The sequence below is a fragment of the Papaver somniferum genome, chromosome 6, assembly GCF_003573695.1.
Source record: "Papaver somniferum cultivar HN1 chromosome 6, ASM357369v1, whole genome shotgun sequence".
Classification (NCBI taxonomy): domain Eukaryota; kingdom Viridiplantae; phylum Streptophyta; class Magnoliopsida; order Ranunculales; family Papaveraceae; genus Papaver; species Papaver somniferum.
In genome coordinates, this window is record NC_039363.1 from 60,210,171 (window position 1) to 60,228,610 (window position 18,440).

At 36.3% G+C, this 18,440-nt stretch overlaps 1 protein-coding gene across 3 annotated transcripts; it reads right to left on the minus strand.

Annotated features, from left to right (window-relative positions):
• Window positions 1-5,959: 5,959 nt before the first annotated feature.
• LOC113287707 lies at window positions 5,960-10,923 on the minus strand. Of its 3 annotated transcripts, XM_026536526.1 has the most exons (8): window positions 10,554-10,920; window positions 9,095-9,235; window positions 8,837-8,929; window positions 8,623-8,749; window positions 8,078-8,181; window positions 6,599-6,679; window positions 6,409-6,494; window positions 5,960-6,312 (listed from the first exon to the last, which is right to left on the minus strand). In XM_026536526.1, the coding sequence occupies exons 1-8, from the start codon at window positions 10,881-10,883 to the stop codon at window positions 6,102-6,104; spliced, it is 1,173 nt and encodes a 390-aa protein (XP_026392311.1). In that variant the 5' UTR covers window positions 10,884-10,920; the 3' UTR covers window positions 5,960-6,101. The 3 variants fall into 3 exon arrangements, with proteins under 3 accessions (XP_026392311.1, XP_026392312.1, XP_026392313.1); XM_026536527.1 differs by lacking the exon at window positions 8,837-8,929 and having other exon boundaries at window positions 10,554-10,922; XM_026536528.1 differs by lacking the exon at window positions 5,960-6,312 and having other exon boundaries at window positions 6,405-6,494; window positions 10,554-10,923.
• Between the last annotated feature and the right edge of the window lie 7,517 nt (window positions 10,924-18,440).

The following is an 18,440-nucleotide window of genomic DNA, read 5'->3' on the forward strand; positions in this document are numbered from 1 at the left end:
AAAATTATCCTCCGAATATTACAAGTTCAAAACAAACCATGCCATGGCTCTAGGTGGTTCCAAGGGACAATATAGAAGGTTAGACAACCCATATTCGGAAGTTTGGGTAACTAAGTTTACTTCCGATTATTTCAAGTTCAAAATTTGAAAAGTATTAGTTTTTCCCAAATTCTGATTTTTGGGCCATCGTACATTCGGGACTTTACAAAAAAAAATTATCCTCCGAATATTACAAGTTCAAAACAAACCATGCCATGGCTCTAGGTGGTTCCAAGGGCCAATATAGAAGGTTAGACAACCCATATTCGGAAGTTTGTGTAACTAAGTTTACTTCCGATTATTGCAAGTTCAAAATTTGAAAAGTATCAGTTTTTCCCATGATTTTTTGGCCATCGTATATTCGGGACTTTAAAAAACAATTTATCCTCCGAATATTACAAGTTCAAAACAAACCATGCCATGGCTCTAAGTGGTTCCAAGGGCCAATATAGAAGGTTAGACAACCCATATTCGGAAGTTTGGGTAACTAAGTTTACTTCCGATTATTGCAAGTTCAAAATTTGAAAAGTATCAGTTTTTCCCAAATTCTTATTTTTGGGCCATCGTACATTCGGGACTTTACAAAAAAAAATTATCCTCCGAATATTACAAGTTCAAAACAAACCATGCCATGGCTCTAGGTGGTTCCAAGGGCCAATATAGAAGGTTAGACAACCCATATTCAGAAGTTTGGATAACTAAGTTTACTTCCGATTATTGCAAGTTCAAAACTTGAAAAGTATATTTCCCAAATTATGATTTTTGGGCCATCTTTACAAAAAAAATTATCCTCCGAATATTACAAGTTCAAAACAAACCATGCCATGGCTCTAGGTGGTTCCAAGGGCCAATATAGAAGGTTAGACAACCCATATTCGGAAGTTTGGGTAACTAAGTTTACTTCCGATTATTGCAAGTTCAAAATTTGAAAAGTATCAGTTTTTCCCAAATTCTTATTTTTGGTCCATCGTACATTCGAGACTTTACAAAAAAAAATTATCCTCCGAATATTACAAGTTCAAAACAAACCATGCCATGGCTCTAGGTGGTTCCAAGGGCCAATATAGAAGGATAGATAACCCATATTCGTAAGTTTGGGTAACTAAGTTTACTTCCGATTATTGCAAGTTTAAAATTTTAAAAGTATCAGTTTTTCCCAAATTCTGATTTTTGGGCCATCGTACATTCGGGAATTTACAAAAAAAAATATCCTCCGAATATTACAAGTTCAAAACAAACCATGCCATGTCTCTAGGTGGTTCCAAGGGCCAATATAGAAGGTTAGACAACCCATATTCGGAAGTTTGGGTAACTAAGTTTACTTCCGATTATTGCAAGTTCAAAATTTGAAAAGTATCAGTTTTTCCCAAATTCTTATTTTGGTCCATCGTACGTTCGGGACTTTACAAAAAAAAATTATCCTCCGAATATTACAAGTTCAAAACAAACCATGACATGGCTCTAGGTGGTTCCAAGGGCCAATATAGAAGGATAGATAACCCATATTCGTAAGTTTGGGTAACTAAGTTTACTTCCGATTATTGCAAGTTTAAAATTTTAAAAGTATCAGTTTTTCCCAAATTCTGATTTTTGGGCCATCGTACATTCGGGACTTTACAAAAAAAATATCCTCCGAATATTACAAGTTCAAAACAAACCATGCCATGTATCTAGGTGGTTCCAAGGGCCAATATAGAAGGTTAGACAACCCATATTTGGAAGTTTGGGTAACTAAGTTTACTTCCGATTATTGCAAGTTCAAAATTTGAAAAGTATCAGTTTTCCCAAATTCTGATTTTTGGGCCATCGTACATTCAGGACTTTAAAAAAAAAATTATCCTCCGAATATTACAAGTTCAAAACAAACCATGCCATGGCTCTAGGTGGTTCCAAGGGCCAATATAGAAGGATAGATAACCCATATTCGTAAGTTTGGGTAACTAAGTTTACTTCCGATTATTGCAAGTTTAAAATTTTAAAAGTATCAGTTTTTCCCAAATTCTGATTTTTGGGCCATCGTACATTCGGGACTTTACAAAAAAAAATATCCTCCGAATATTACAAGTTTAAAACAAACCATGCCATGTCTCTAGGTGGTTCCAAGGGCCAATATAGAAGGTTAGACAACCCATATTCGGAAGTTTGGGTAACTAAGTTTACTTCCGATTATTGCAAGTTCAAAATTTGAAAAGTATCAGTTTTTCCCAAATTCTTATTTTGGTCCATCGTACATTCGAGACTTTACAAAAAAAAATTATCCTCCGAATATTACAAGTTCAAAACAAACCATGCCATGGCTCTAGGTGGTTCCAAGGGCCAATATAGAAGGATAGATAACCCATATTCGTAAGTTTGGGTAACTAAGTTTACTTCCGATTATTGCAAGTTTAAAATTTTAAAAGTATCAGTTTTTCCCAAATTCTGATTTTTGGGCCATCGTACATTCGGGACTTTACAAAAAAAAATATCCTCCGAATATTACAAGTTCAAAACAAACCATGCCATGTCTCTAGGTGGTTCCAAGGGCCAATATAGAAGGTTAGACAACCCATATTCGGAAGTTTGGGTAACTAAGTTTACTTCCGATTATTGCAAGTTCAAAATTTGAAAAGTATCAGTTTTTCCCAAATTCTTATTTTGGTCCATCGTACGTTCGGGACTTTACAAAAAAAAATTATCCTCCGAATATTACAAGTTCAAAACAAACCATGCCATGGCTCTAGGTGGTTCCAAGGGCCAATATAGAAGGTTAGACAACCCATATTCGGAAGTTTGGGTAACTAAGTTTACTTCCGATTATTGCAAGTTCAAAATTTGAAAAGTATCAGTTTTTCCCAAATTCAGATTTTTGGGCCATCGTACATTCGGGACTTTACAAAAAATAATTATCCACCGAATATTACAAGTTCAAAACAAACCATGCCATGGCTCTAGGTGGTTCCAAGGACCAATATAGAAGGTTAGACTACCCATATTCGGAAGTTTGGGTAACTAAGTTTACTTCCGATTATTGCAAGTTCAAAATTTGAAAAGTATCAGTTTTTCCCAAATTCTTATTTTGGTCCATCGTACATTCGGGACTTTACAAAAAAAAATTATCCTCCGAATATTACAAGTTCAAAACAAACCATGCCATGGCTCTAGGTGGTTCCAAGGGCCAATATAGAAGGTTAGACAATCCATATTCGGAAGTTTGGGTAACTAAGTTTACTTCCGATTATTGCAAGTTCAAAATTTGAAAAGTATCAGTTTTTCCCAAATTCAGATTTTTGGGCCATCGTACATTCGGGACTTTACAAAAAATAATTATCCACCGAATATTACAAGTTCAAAACAAACCATGCCATGGCTCTAGGTGGTTCCAAGGGCCAATATAGAAGGTTAGACAAATCATATTCAGAAGTTTGGGTAACTAAGTTTACTTTCGATTATTGCAAGTTTAAAATTTTAAAAGTATCAGTTTTTCCCAAATTCTGATTTTTGGGCCATCGTACATTCGGGACTTTACAAAAAAAAATATCCTCCGAATATTACAAGTTCAAAACAAACCATGTCATGGCTCTAGGTGGTTCCAAGGGCCAATATAGAAGGTTAGATAACCCATATTCGGAAGTTTGGGTAACTAAGTTTACTTCCGATTATTGCAAGTTTTGGACCATGAGACCCCTCCGCAATGCTTATCGCCTTGTTCTTGAAATTACATTGCAAGTTTTGGGCTTTCGGAAACACTACCGCTATTGCATGAATTAAGGCTTGATCGTTATCCGTTACAATAACCCTTGAAAAATTATCACCGTTATAAATGGACCTCAACGACTCCAACATCCAAATGAAACTCACATTGTTCTCATGATCCATTAAACCCCATGCAATCGTAAACGTGTTTTTGTCCGAAGTATGGCAAGCAATGTTCAACAACGGCATGTTATACTTGTTTGTCTTATAAGTAGCATCTATCAACAAAATTTGATGAAAGCATTGAGCCAATTGGATCATTTCAGGATGTGCCAAGAAAATACGAACCACTATACCATCCTTTTCTTCCCTTCTCAAGGTGTAGCCGTGTAACTCCGCTAACCACTCCGATTGTTGCATGACCGTTCTACAATCCCATTCAGTCCTTTTGATCGTAGCTAGGGCCGACTTAATTGTAGACAAAGAAGACAAGTTGTCGGGGTCGTCCGCCTTTACTTTACTTAAGATCGCACTCGCTTTTTGGATCCGCATAGACCTCACCGTCTGCATTTGATGTGGTTTTAACTTGGCAACCATTACATGTCCAATTAAATCCAACGGATCATCATGGTTGTGACAACCGTTATCAACTTTATACATTTTATACTCTTTACCTTTAATACCATCGGGCTTATAGAAGACAATCTTAAATGGGCATCCTATCTTCTTGGTATTGCTTCGGTATTTCCTATTCGTCTTCCGTACGTACTTACTATTCTTTCCCTCGTGACTCTGTCGCGTCCCACCTCGCTCACAAATCATTTCAAATCGAGTGTCACTAACATGATTATTTTGAACTACCACGCACATGTTATCTTTTTCCTTGTTCATAAGTCATTCCTTTGCCTCCTTCTTACTTCCAAATGTCTAAACGTGCATAAAACAAAACAAATCTAATAAGCATAACCATTTAACATATAAATTTTGAAAAAAAAAGAAAAGTAGTAATGAGTATACCAAGTCGTTTGCATAGTATAGGGAAGTGTCGGGCCTCAAATAGAAATCATCAACAAACTCTTCAACGGCCTGCATATGAAAGCAACAAATTATTATACAATAATCGGAGGTTATTAAATAAGTCAAACTGCCGAATATACTATATTCGGAATCCTATCGGTTACCCAAAACACCCGATTTATGCAAATGAATGTACACAGTTTACTGAGTGCAAAAAATGATATAATCGGAATCTAAAATATATAGTAAAACAGCCGAATATAAATAACCGGGAGATAACTTTAATCGATAAATATCCGATTTTCAAGTTTTCGGAAATTTTATTTTGAGGCCACTGTTATATTCGGCAGTCAAATAATGTTAAACTATTACCGACTGTAAAGGATAAGAATACTGAGTTTTGAAATTTTTTGAGGAATTCGTTTTTGGGGCCATTCGGAGGTAAATAACTCTACATAACCACCGAATGTGATTTTTTTGGAAAACCAGTTTGGGGTTTTTTCTCATATTCGGCAGTAAACTACTATCTTGGAACTACCGAATATATATATTTGGTACTCAGTGTGTTATATTCGTAAGTTTATTCGAGAAATTATCTACCGAATCTGGGTAGTTCATGGCATTCAATGCATGCAATAATCGGTTTTTCTTGTTTACAAAAGCACACCAACGCATGCAAATCGAGTATTTGAGTTTCTTAACACAATACATGTGTTTTACATGCATCGTTAGCTTCAATATCAGGCGATTCTCCATTTTCTTCCATGAAAGGGTCGTCTAGGTTTTCCTCTCCACAAAAGTTTGGATCATTCAACATATACCCCAAATCGACTTCGCCATGATTCTCACCTTCTTCTTCATATCCATCCATTTTTGTAGTGATAAAATGGGTTTTTCCTTTTCTCCTTCACCTTCTTCTCTATAACTCTAACAACTCAAAAATGAAAAAGAAATGGAAAAAATGAAACAGAAATCATTTTAATACTGCACCGACTACAATCGGAAGTCTGGGTAAATTTTTGTCTTCCGATTGAAATCGGAGGATAAAAATATTATCATATCCTCCAAATATATAAGGATAATTTTGCCATTACGAATTACGCGAGATAAGGGCTGGCTACATTTTCCCTTTGGGTGACCTTTTTTGTTTTATTGTTGGCCCCTAAATCCTTAGTGGCCTCTAAAAACGCGAGGATTGTTATGGGCACAATTAAATCAAGAAAGAAAATTCAAGCCAAGAAAGTCGATTTTACTTACTAGATTGGCCTAAAAAGATTCTACAACTACCATGGCCGCGGAAGTGAATGAAATCACATCAAAAAAAATTGCATCCACAACACTTTGCACCAAATTCTCTTAAGACCTGTCATCTATAATTTGTATTTTTCTGTGCGTGTAATGGACCTTCCCATTCGAAGTCGCCGACCAGTAAGCGCTTTTAATAGAATCTCCAAACCATCCTCAATATCTTCAGCATGCTTATCCAATCCGATTGAACTAAATTCCGGAAGAAGATGCAGTTCTGACAGAAGGCCTAGCGCTGCGGCTGCTGTACAAGTACGGTCCCATGATGGTTGGGGTCTGCTCTTGTGCGAATATTTAAGTATACGAAGTTAAAATGGAAACGGGAAAGAAATTATTACTAAAAAAGTGAAGTTTCAGCATTTTGTGTCTCACCGTAGTTTATGCATTGGGGATTCACCTAATTCTGACAGAGAAATACAGGGAAATTCTTCTTCTCCCCAAGCTACTTTAGCATGTTCCTGTACACAAAAACTATGGTGAAGTCTTATTTAAAAGATAGCAACTTGCCATGCATTCCAAATTTCAAATATTTTAACTCATGGCTTCAGAAAATTCACGTCACCTTCAAACGACTGAACATTGCAGCTGAATTGCTCCAAGTACCATCAAGCAAAACGAAGTGCAAAGGAGTATCTACATCCATCTGTGCAGTAGAATAATACGAAAGTTACACCCCGCAGAACTGAAAGAACAAATGAAGGACAGAGAAATTCTAAAGACAGGCACATGATTATATGCCACATAACGGACTTATCTCTTTTTGGCTGCTTCATATAGCAAGCTTTCTAAAGACTAGCATAACATTCTACCGTAACACTTAACCTTCAACGCAGTAAAGCTACAAATTAATAAATGTGCATGCTTCATTCAGAATACGTCATTCGATAAAGACTATGGAGGGTTTGTATGAAGGGTGTCTTTCGAGGAGAACTTTTTGACAGGTCAAGCTACTATTCCATGTATATCTTACAATGAGCCCACTTCATGTCTCGCATTTTACAGTCCAACACGTGTCTCAGTTTCATTGGTTATAAACCTTCTAAAACCCCGATTAAGGCTTAGTTAACCCAAAAATCGGAATGCCATTAACGACTGGAACCGGCTTGATCTATGGTGGCCTTGGGCGAAAAATTGGGCCAAAAAATTGTTCCAAAACACTATCCATCAACCCGTATTTGTAGTCTAGAAATCGTCCACGTGGCATATAGTGGTTGTCCACCGAAGTTTACATTTGGGACCCACTAGTTAAAGGTTCATATTATATCAATAGATTTTAATCAGTTGGCAAGCAACCAAAAGCTGCCACGTGGAGGGTGAAAATTGGCTAATTTCTGAGTGACAGCAAGTTGAGTTGGGGGAGCTAGAATCTCTCTTTCTCTACAAGGTGCACTGCTGCTAACTGTAGTTAAGTATATCTTTGCCATTTGGAGAAGGATGAAACAACCACATTTGAAGGAAAGGCGAGGAAAAGATTTAAAGCAGTAATTTAGCCGGAGAGAATAAAGTGTCTGTTTTTGTGGCATGCCTACGGTGTTAAACAACTCAATAGACTCAGCATATTCACTTTGTTGATATTCTAGCCATAATTTACTGTACTCAGGGACCATTGCCAACAAGCTTCAAGTGATGCTTAAAATATCATCCATATAAAAGAGCGATCAAACGTCTAGATTACGTAGTTATCTTTTGTAATGCACTTCACCTAAGTGACGCACTTCAAAAAAAAAATATATTATATATATATCCAAATATAGTCTTCACTGAACTATAAGTTTCAATAGAAGACAAAATCACTAAGGCACGAGATCTAATAATATGCTTATTTATCGGGACATTTAGTCTAGTTTCCTAGAAAAGAGTGCACAACGTTTTCGTTTAGTTCTTATGCTCTGCTTCTTTATATATATTCCTCCTTCCTTGTGCTATATTCTCTTCCTGAATCAGTATGAAAATCTACTCAAGTATTGCTGAACTATGGAACTGAGAGGATGGGGGGATTCTTAAACAAGTTTATTGGAGGACATCGCAATTTGGAAAGTACCTTTTGCGCTTCTAAACTTTTTGAAGCATTGCTGAACAAGCCATCTTGAACCGACTTTGTAGATGCATTTTTATCAGGATAAAGGCACCAAACCCTGCTCTTTCCTGTAACAATAGGAGTGGTTTTAAGTCACGATCAACCAAATAGAAAATGAACAGGAAAATCAAAGCAAAATAAAGAGTTATCATAACGCAAGATATGCTAGATAAGGATGTCATTGACCTCATACTCCCATAAATAGCACTTAAATATTATGAAAGATATCTAAAGTGCAGCCGATAGTCATGTTGATGCAATAACAGTCACAAAAGATGGGATCCTCGTGAAAGAAAAATATTAATGCTAATAGAACATGAAATTTGCAAAACCCTAATTGTGTCAGCTGAAAAATTATTTCGAGTCCGGAGAACAAAATAAAAGGCTTCCAAAAGTTAGCCATTTATTCCAAAATATTTAAAAAAAAAAAATGCACTTCTTTCGGTGGCTTTCATGCTCTCACAGAGTAACAAGTTCCAACGTAAGAAAATTAGAAACTTGAGCCTAACCTGCAAGTTTGAAAGCATCCCACATTATTTCTTCGTGTTCGGGAATGCCAAAGATGCATAACGTTGCAGCTTCAACTCCAAATATTTGCCACAACACTTTCCCAGTATTATTCTGCCTAAGAAAATCCTGCCAAAAGTATGCTGAGTAAATTTACCTCACACTGCAATTTTGAACATGGCAAAGACAAACAGCATGCCTATGAGATATGCAAACCTTTGGATGCATGTACAACCAGAATCGCATCCCAGGCCATAGAGAACTAGGTTTAATTTTTGAGCACATGCAGTCTTCCTGAGCTAACCAGCACTGCAAGAATTACGAAAAAGAGAAAGAATGTGCAAATCATGCGAGAGCACACTGTGTATATATCACTGATTTTTTTTTTTTTTGGTCAGATGTGTCTTACAGAACAGACTTATTCTCAGTTTTAAATGCACAGTCTTGGTGTAACTTTATGTGAGTTGTAATTACCTTCTGACAAAGGTAACCCCTACTTCCCAGCACACGACATGCTACTTGTCGGGATGAAAAGAATTGCTGCTTCTGTTCAGAATCACCTAGAGCCTTGTATGTTGCTCTATGTTTTTTGTCTTCTTGAACCTTGAAGTTCCCCTGAAATTAGTGCAGCAAGATTAAAACCAAGTAGTTTTCGCAGTTCAGAGTTTAGCCTTCGTGCAAGAAAAAGTTCTCCCATATGACAAACAAAACTTAACATATCCACAACCTGCAAAAGTATGGCAAGTATGCTGTTCCTCGATGGAAAGGATGAATAACAATCTTCAAGGATGCATAACAATCTTCAAGTAAAACGTCAACGTAGTATAATATATAAATTGCTTTGTTTTCATTAATATCAGCAATAACAAGACAAGTTCACAACTCATATCTTTTGACACTCCCGTGCCTCTTCCATTTCATAGAAACACTCAAACCAATGGGCCAAACTATGACCTAATTGCATTTGGGAAGGGTAGATGGATCCCATCTATGCAGCAGACTCCTAACCCAATATCAAATTCTTTCTTAGGGGTTTTAGTCAAGGACCTGATTGTCGATGACTCTTGGAATTTACCTTTGTTGCATACTATGTTCGATTCACAAACTGTTTCAGAAATCTCCGTTATCCACATTAATAGAAATAGGGAAGATAAACCTAGATGGCAGCACACTGTGAATGGGGAATTTAGCACAAAATCTCTATATAATGCTATTCAGCGTACCAGCAACAATCTGGATTCTAGTGCCATTAATGGGAATATTGTCTGTTTCTGCAAATAACACCTAGGATAGAACTGTTCATATACAAATGTATCCAAGACATACCTACAGCAGGTAAGCTAGCCCAATTCACATCATCCGTTCTATCAATGTGGAAAAGGGCTACATTGACTGGAGAATTCACGCTAGAATAGAAGATATCAGAGAAGAAATCAGGGCTTTAGCTTGAACAAACAAAACCATAACTCTTTCTTTTTGTTGTAAAAAGGCAAAACATGCGGCCTTTGCATTGGCCACGAAAACCAACGCAGATGCAACCTGTTACGGTGGGTATCCATCTAGTCGCTCAAAGACTTGTGGGAATGCATCAGTCGCCACAAAACGATCACCATGAACTACGAGTCTATGACCCAAATCAAACACAAAATAAAAGATATCCAACAAACCTGACAAAAAAACTTCACATATTATCAAATCTCATGAAACTACCCCACTACACTCACTGGTAGACAAGCTTTCTATAAGGGAACGTCACTAACATTGAAGAATCCCCTAAAACCTCCTAAACCCTCAAAATCCTCACCTTTACAAAAAAAACCAAATTCATTCCTCCAAAGAATTAACAAATTGAATTCGAACTACATCAAAAGGAGCAAACATTTCCCCAAACTTGCTTCATATAATTAGGGTTTTAGCAATGAGTACTTTATACCTGAAGTTTTGCACCCATACCACCAAAACTCATCTGAGTATCCAAATCTTTCTCTAATTTCTTCATCTCCTCGACAATCTCCATAACCATGGCTGGTCTTGGAGAGCAAGTGCCCCAACCTTGCCATTCCTCTAAACTGATAATATCACCATTGTTATCTACTCTGTAATCTTCTTTTGAAGGCGAAGAAGATGATAACGTTTCACTTACGACTTCCAATCCACGAGCAAACCCTAATTTGCTATCCATCTTGATTTTGTTTTTAAAGGTAAGAAACGAAGTAGAGGAAGAGCATTTCGTGAAGCTGAAAATGCCAACAGTGGAAAGCATATTTTAGTCGCTCTCGGACTCGGTCGGTCTTTTCATCATTTTTTTTAGAAGCGAAAATCGCAAGTTCAACTTCAAACTTCATGTGGCATTAGATGGGATAAGAGATAGTGGGTCTGCATCTATGGGATCATTGGGATACGTCTACTTTTAACGGTTTGGATTATCGGGCTAAGGTCAAGCACTATGGTTACTCGGAGACGGTTAAATTTCATAAATACAGTGGCACTATGTTTTACAACTTTTCCACCTATTTACCATCCACACTTTTCCTAATTACCATGCTATTCAGAATTGCAAAAGGAATTCTACTTTCTAATTCCATTTTTCCTATTTACTCTTTTCATTGACAAATCATTAAAAATCTATTAACCCTAAATTCATAATCTGTTTAATTACTGTACAAATAAAAAGCTAAAATCACCGATCAAAAGAAGAAAAAAAAAGTTAAAATCTAGGGCAAAATTTTTAATGTGTTAATGGACTATACTAAGTGTGTTGATTAATTTATGGATGGAATGAATTTCAGGTTACATAATCAAGATTGGCGTGAACTGAATTTACATTTGCTTGTACACATTGTTAGTTTAGCTTGTCGAGGAATTTGTTTTTGTATGCTCAGATTGATTAGAAATAGTATTACTATTAACCAGATTACAGTATTAATGTTTAACCACTTAAACATTCATAAAGAATTTCTTTTAAAGTTCGCCTCGGATTCAAAATCATAGTCCAGGGCATGAAATTTGTTTTCACTTAATGGTTAGACAACTCAACTTGATTCTGACTAGATATCTCATCTGAGAGTATATATATATATTCTTCATTTCTGGTACAGTTGTATTATACTATTATTACTTTCACTACATGTTCCGCTGCATATATGAATATATCTTAGTCAAGCGCTTGTATGTAGTAAAAGTCTTCGTTTTCTTCTATCACAACCAATGTAGTTAATATCGGATATCGGTTTATCTCGACCGGGACCGATACACTGGTACGATTTTGTATCGGGATATTATCGTTGAAATATCGGTATAATATCGGTTCTATATTTAGAGACTATAATTTTATATTAAACATTTTCTCCACACATTTTCGGATAAGATATAATAGATAACATCAATTTTATCAAAAAAACAAAAGAGTAACTTTAGTAACTTGCTTCGAGAGCTACATGCACCTCTACTACCACCTGGAAGACTTTCTTCGCCAAAATTACCCTTAAACTTTATAGAAAACGACCAATACCGTCTCATATCGGGAAATGTAGAAAAATTTCGTATCGACCGATACGACCGATATTATCGGGCGAATATCGTATCCCCGATATCCTTCTTATCGTATCGTTATGGGCCGATATCCGAAATATCCCCGATATATCGGCCGATATTGACTACATTGATCACAACTTAATAATGATTCCTTCTAAAAAGTCTTTTGTTTTGTTGTCTTCTAATAGATTCCATTTGTACATTAGAGGACACAATGAAATATGAACAAAACAAATTTATCAGCATGACTGTAATGTCATTATTTCGAAGCATGATCTTTATCAAAAAAAAAAAATTCGAATCATGATTATGATTTTTGTGCGATCTTTGAAAATGATAAGCTTTTTAAACCATAAACATATCACGTCTGGGCAGTAACCCAGAAATATATCTAACCTGCACTTTCAGTAGCACATTATAATAGTCTTATATGGTAGATAGAATGATACACAATATTACGGATGAACAGTCGTAGTCTGTCAGAATATAACGACTACAACTTTCAATATAATTGCATATATATGAACGACTGAGAAATGCTATAGTCGCCGAATATAAGACTGTCCAGAACATTCAAAGTCGTCTTGACGATTGCAACTTTCAAGTTTCTGAATTCGTCAATATATATGAATGGCTAGCGACTTGTACAGAAGAAAAAAAATCAACAAGGTATTAAAGGAGTTGTGGGTTGTGGAAGAAGGAGATGGTGAGGGTGGGAAATATGGGTTTTAGGGTTTTTTGATATTGGATAAACAAGAAAAAACAAAAATTATGAAGGAAGCATTTAAGTATTTGGGTGGTAATTAGGATAATTAGAGGTGAAAATCATGTGGGTGGAAAATAGGGGAAGTGTGGGTGGAAAATAGGTGAAGCCTTTACAACATAGTCCCGGACTCCCGGCTTATTTGCACTTGGCCAATTTCCATCTTTTTTGACTAAACTCTATTTATCGCGTACTAAATAGAGATATTGTTCATAAACATTCACGCTTTATAAATCCGCACACACTTATACCGGCTATATGCCCCAACTTGTATATCTCTTTTTCTAAGCCAAAAAGGCAATTCCATGTCTCTAGAAAAGCATAAAGTTACGCCAACTAAGTATAACGAACTCGTGACCTTCAAGACCATGTACCTCGCAATGGTTTTGATCTTGATGTGCCAGTGATGCGTACACCGACCAAGTACCATCGTTGTGGTCCATCATTTTTCTAATGATACAAGTGTGCTTATGCAAGCTTAGATTGCATCCTAAAGGCATTGTGCATACATGACATGCTCGAATCCCATTTATCTCACGCTAATGTCTATGTCACATTGTTGAATGCATCATGTATTTATGGCCATGCCCAAATTGTATTCGGTGCTTTTCTATGCCTAGTTTGTGACGCTGAATGCACTGCACATTTCTGGCCAAGGCCAAATCGCATTTGGCGCATACATGTGTTGCGTATTTCCTAAGTCGCTTGACCAATCAGCCATAGACCTCTCTCACCAGCTGAACTTGGCGCCCTTGTCGATTCCTTTAGCTTAAAGTGATTCTAAACTTGTTCTTCAAACTGCCACAATGTTATATCATTCTTCCAAGAAGTTTCTGATGCCAGTAAGCCATGTTATTTTACCAGGTAATATGTCCTCCAATTCTTCTTACTTTGTCTCTCAATTTGGTCATCAAGTATATCTTCAATTTTCTTGTCGAATTGTGATATGATTATTGGGGGTGTACGGTTCGATTGTTGACTTGAAGTGTCTAATAAATCATGATATACTTCTTCAAAAAGCTAACATGAAATGTTTAATGTAATTTTAATCGCCCCGTAAAAATGAGTCTATAAGTATCCTTCCCAACTCTTTTAGTTACCTCAAATAGACCATCGTACCTTGGAATCAATCCCCTATGCACAACTTTGTTTGAGAATTTCTTCCAAATTTAGGTTGTTAGCATCAACGGTACTTTATTTCCCACACCAAACTCAATATCTCTGTGATGCATATCAGCATACTTATCCATCCTCCTTACTGCCTTTGACAAACTATCGCGTGCTTTCTCAGTCATTTTAGTTTTCAGCCTTGCATAACGGTATGACGTTGGACCAGGAGCCTTGCTTCTTAGCCTTGGATTTTCATGCGGGGTTAAAAGTTGTTGTCCCGTTGCCAACTCTAAAGGACTCGTCTCTGTAGATGAACTTTTATGCATGTTATGATAAAATTGGGTTGTATCCATCAATGTCACCCAACTATTATGGTTTGCAGTCACATAGTGATACAAATACTCTTCTAACAACGTATTAATCTTATCTGTCTGACCATCTGTTTGAGAATGATTGCCGATAGAAAATTTTAGTTCAGATCCAATCAAACCAAACAAGGTTGTCCAAAACCTTCCAGTAAACTGAAACTCGATCATTTATTATATCTTAGGGTAACACATTCTTGAAGAACGGGTCCGCTGCTATGTGTGCATTACAAAAGTGGGGGGACGTATTGAACATTGCATACTTGGAAAAATGATTAACAACAACCATTTATTAAACTATAGCCTTGCACCTTAGACAGTCCATTAATTAAATGCATTGACATACTCTTCTGAGGTCTGTCTGGAATTGGAAAAGGTTGCAATAGACCATCTATCTTCATCTTTTCCGTATTGTCTTGATAATAAACCAAACAGGTTGTACATATAGTTCCACATCTTGTTCCATTTTGGGACAGAAATTTTAACGAGTTATTAATGCATGAGTTCGTTCCATGGTTGGATGACTAGCCCATAATGCATCATGTGTTTCTCGCAGAATTTCCCTTCTAAAGTCTCAAATATTTGGTACATAAATTTTACCTCCTTTGGCATAGATGACTCTATCATTTATCCAATATTGAAGAACAATCCCATCACTAATATGCTTGGACAAGTACATAAATGATTGATCTTAATTCGTCTCTTCTTTGATTCGAGGAATAATTTTGCCTCAATCGTGTTCAGTGCCGCAACATACTCTACTACTAATTTTCTGCTCAATACATCGGGTACGGAGTTAAGTCTCCCTGGCTTATGCTCGATCTTCATATTAAAATCTTCCAAAAATTCAAGACATCTAGCTTGTTTTGGCGACAATTTCTTTGGATTGGTGAAATAAGTAATTGTAATATTGTCAGTCTTACGACAAAGTAAGTACCCAACAAATAATGACGTCATACTCTAAGTCAATGCAAAATTGTCAACATCTCCTTCTCGTCCACAACATACCCACTTTCAGCGCCATATATTGCGGTTTTCGTAGGTAACAAGATGACCCTCTAATATTAGTACTCCTTCAGTTGAACGGTTTAATGCATCAGTATGCACTTCAAATGGTAATTTATAATCGGGCAAGTAGAGATTTAGTTCTAACGAGACTGCTTTGTGACAGGATGGAAAGTTACGCCTAGCATGCCAGGGCGGTAGGCCTTAACTCTCCAATGCGCTACTCTGATGCTACTTATCGGTCCTTAAATATCCTCTCCGCACCAGGAAAATGCACGTTCATTTTCCTTTGCAATCATGCTCGACAAGCATGATGCAGCTAACTTAGCTTCCATACTGTTCCAATTTACCCTTGTTCTGCGAAGGGTTTAAAGCAATAGAGGCTAATGCCAATGGATTATTTAATGCATCTTTGGCTTTCAAGTACACTCTAGGCATAGTTTATGCCTTGGATATGCCTATAGGCGATTACAAGCCTATTTCCAGCTTCTTACATAGGTTAGCATTGCTGAGAGCATGTACCGATCTTGCTCGTGTCATGTTTACATTGAAAAAGCGGGGGTATAACAACCACACCCAATAATTCATTTGGCAATCTGTATGGACTAAACTCCAATATAATTCTGAGAGCACCAACTTAAAAGTGTGACTCAATCAAAAAAATATATCAAGGAGCTTTATCTCTTTCTCAATACAATCAATAAATAAACTAGATAGAAATTCGTGAGACTGATTGATATGAGAATAACTCGGATGGTACCAAAGACTAATGCCCGAGTGTCAATCAAGTTTTATCCAACAATCAAGGTCGAATTTATCAACTGATAGAACTACGCACAACCTATGATATTTCAACTATATAAACAAATATAATGCGGAAAAGAAATAACATAGACACCAGAAATTTTGTTAAAGAGGAAACCGCAAATGCAGAAAAACCTCAAGACCTAGTCCAGATTTGAAAACCACATTGTATTAATCCGCTACAGACTCTAGCCTACTAAAAGTTAACTTTGAACTGGAATGTAGTTGAGCCCTAACCAAGTCTCACACCGATTAAGGTATATTCGTGTTCCTTACGCCTCCGGAAGCACGCCGGATTCTGGGAACTTCATTCCCTTAGCTGATCTCACCCACACTAAGAATTGATACGACCCAAAGTCGAAGACTTATAAACAAATTTGTCTCCCACGGATATGTCTATCCTTTATTCTATTTGTTATGTCTTTTGATACAAAGATCAAGGTGAACATGAACTAACTAATAATATATTCTTATACTCCCGAAGAGCAACCTAGAAATATTAGTCACCTCACAATAACCTAATTGATTAACATAAGAAGTTATTGTGTAATCACAAGAGTCTGAGACGAAGAACTGTTGTGATTACTTTTTATATCTTACCTATCGGATATAAATCTCGAGTAAATCTTAGAGAAGGTAAAACTCAATACGATGGAACAAGTAAGATTAGAATATGAAACTACAGAGAAAATAGTTGAATCTGGCTTCACGAATCCCAAATGAAGTCTTCAAATCGTTAACCTAATAATGGTTTTGGAAAACCTAGGTTAAAGGAGAATAGACTCTAGTTTGCAACTAAGACACAAAGAAAGTGTCGGGATTAGGTTTTCCAGTTGCTAGAGTTCTCCCTTATATAGTATTTCAAATCAGGGTTGCTCAAAATCAAAGCTAAGATGGCTTGGTAACAAAGAAATCAATATTCACCGTTATATGAACTCCTGATTTAAGATTCAAGATAAGTCTGCTTAGAAATTAAGTAATCAATCTCCACCGTTAGATGGTCTTAGCTTGTTACACACAACGAAATATACTTATATTGGGTAACCGTACCTAAACGTGTATATTGGGTTGGCTTAATAATAGTTAACCGAAGTTAGCCATATGAACACTTTTGGCTTAGTCGTATTCATCTAACACTTCTATATCAAATATGATGATCAATCAATCATGATAGATAATAAAATGAATCTAATTGTGCTTCAAATAGAGTTGTTCAATTGTTCACTATCTCATAGAAATATTCACGAACAAATTGAAATGAAATCAGTTTGATTCGTAATCGTACAAAGTACTTATACAAGAACCAATTCATGAAACTTAAGCCACGGTTTGCAAAGTTAATTTTCATTCCTTAAATCATAAATGTTTTAGTTCATGAGTATAGGAACTATACATTACCCATTTTAGAATTTAACCACTGTGTTCGCAAACTGGGTACGCGAACAACAGCTCCGGACCTTGGCCTAGTCAAGCCTTTCGCGAACCGGGCCGTTCCGGACCCAACTCAGGTAAACCCGTTCGCATACTAGGTACGCAAAAAAGAGTTCCGGACCTTCTCAGGTAAATCCATTCGCAAACTAGGTACGCAAACAAGAGTTCCGGACCTGAATCATCACAATACAGTTCGCATACTGGGTATGCATACCGTGTTGTATCCAGACATGACTAATCGTTTTAAACTCTCATTTCAATCATTAAAACATCCTTAGAAGACGATAATGGTAATCTCACACATATTATTAGCTTCAAATAATTTTCAAGTAATCGAATGATCAATATAAAACTTCCCGAGCTAACATCAAATGACTATCTCACACAAATCATATTAGATGTTCAAGATGATCATCTTTTGACTTAATATTTAGTTTTCAATAAATAAATTGTTTTCAACTAAACTCGTCAAGAATACGATGAACATAGCTAAATAAAAAAGCTTCCAACAGTATTTCGAGAAATAAATAAGCGAGATAAACTCGTCTCGAAATATCAAATGTGTATAATGTAAAAGTCTATATAGCAATACGACTTAGTCTCATAAGAAGATATAATAGAATAGACTTATGAGTGATAGATAAGTTTTAGTCTACACATACCTTTTGTTGATGAAGTTTCTCCAAGCTCCTCAGTAGATCTTCTTCTTCATTAGTGAATGGCGTGAAGTCTAAAGCTCAACTACATTTTGATATGTCGAGTATTAGACAAGAAATCAAAGATATTGTTGAATTATACAGAATGCTCA

What these genes read in the sequence shown, in the direction of transcription:
- LOC113287707 (XM_026536526.1), bottom strand. Translation starts at nt 10,883, where the DNA reads ATGCTTTCCACTGTTGGCATTTTCAGCTTCACGAAATGCTCTTCCTCT. An exon ending in GGGGTTACCTTTGTCAGAAG is followed by an intron (nt 8,930 to 9,094) that starts GTAATTACAACT and finishes TAATTCTTGCAG; the next exon opens with TGCTGGTTAGCTCAGGAAGA. An exon ending in TCCCCAATGCATAAACTACG is followed by an intron (nt 6,313 to 6,408) that starts GTGAGACACAAA and finishes GCACAAGAGCAG; the next exon opens with ACCCCAACCATCATGGGACC.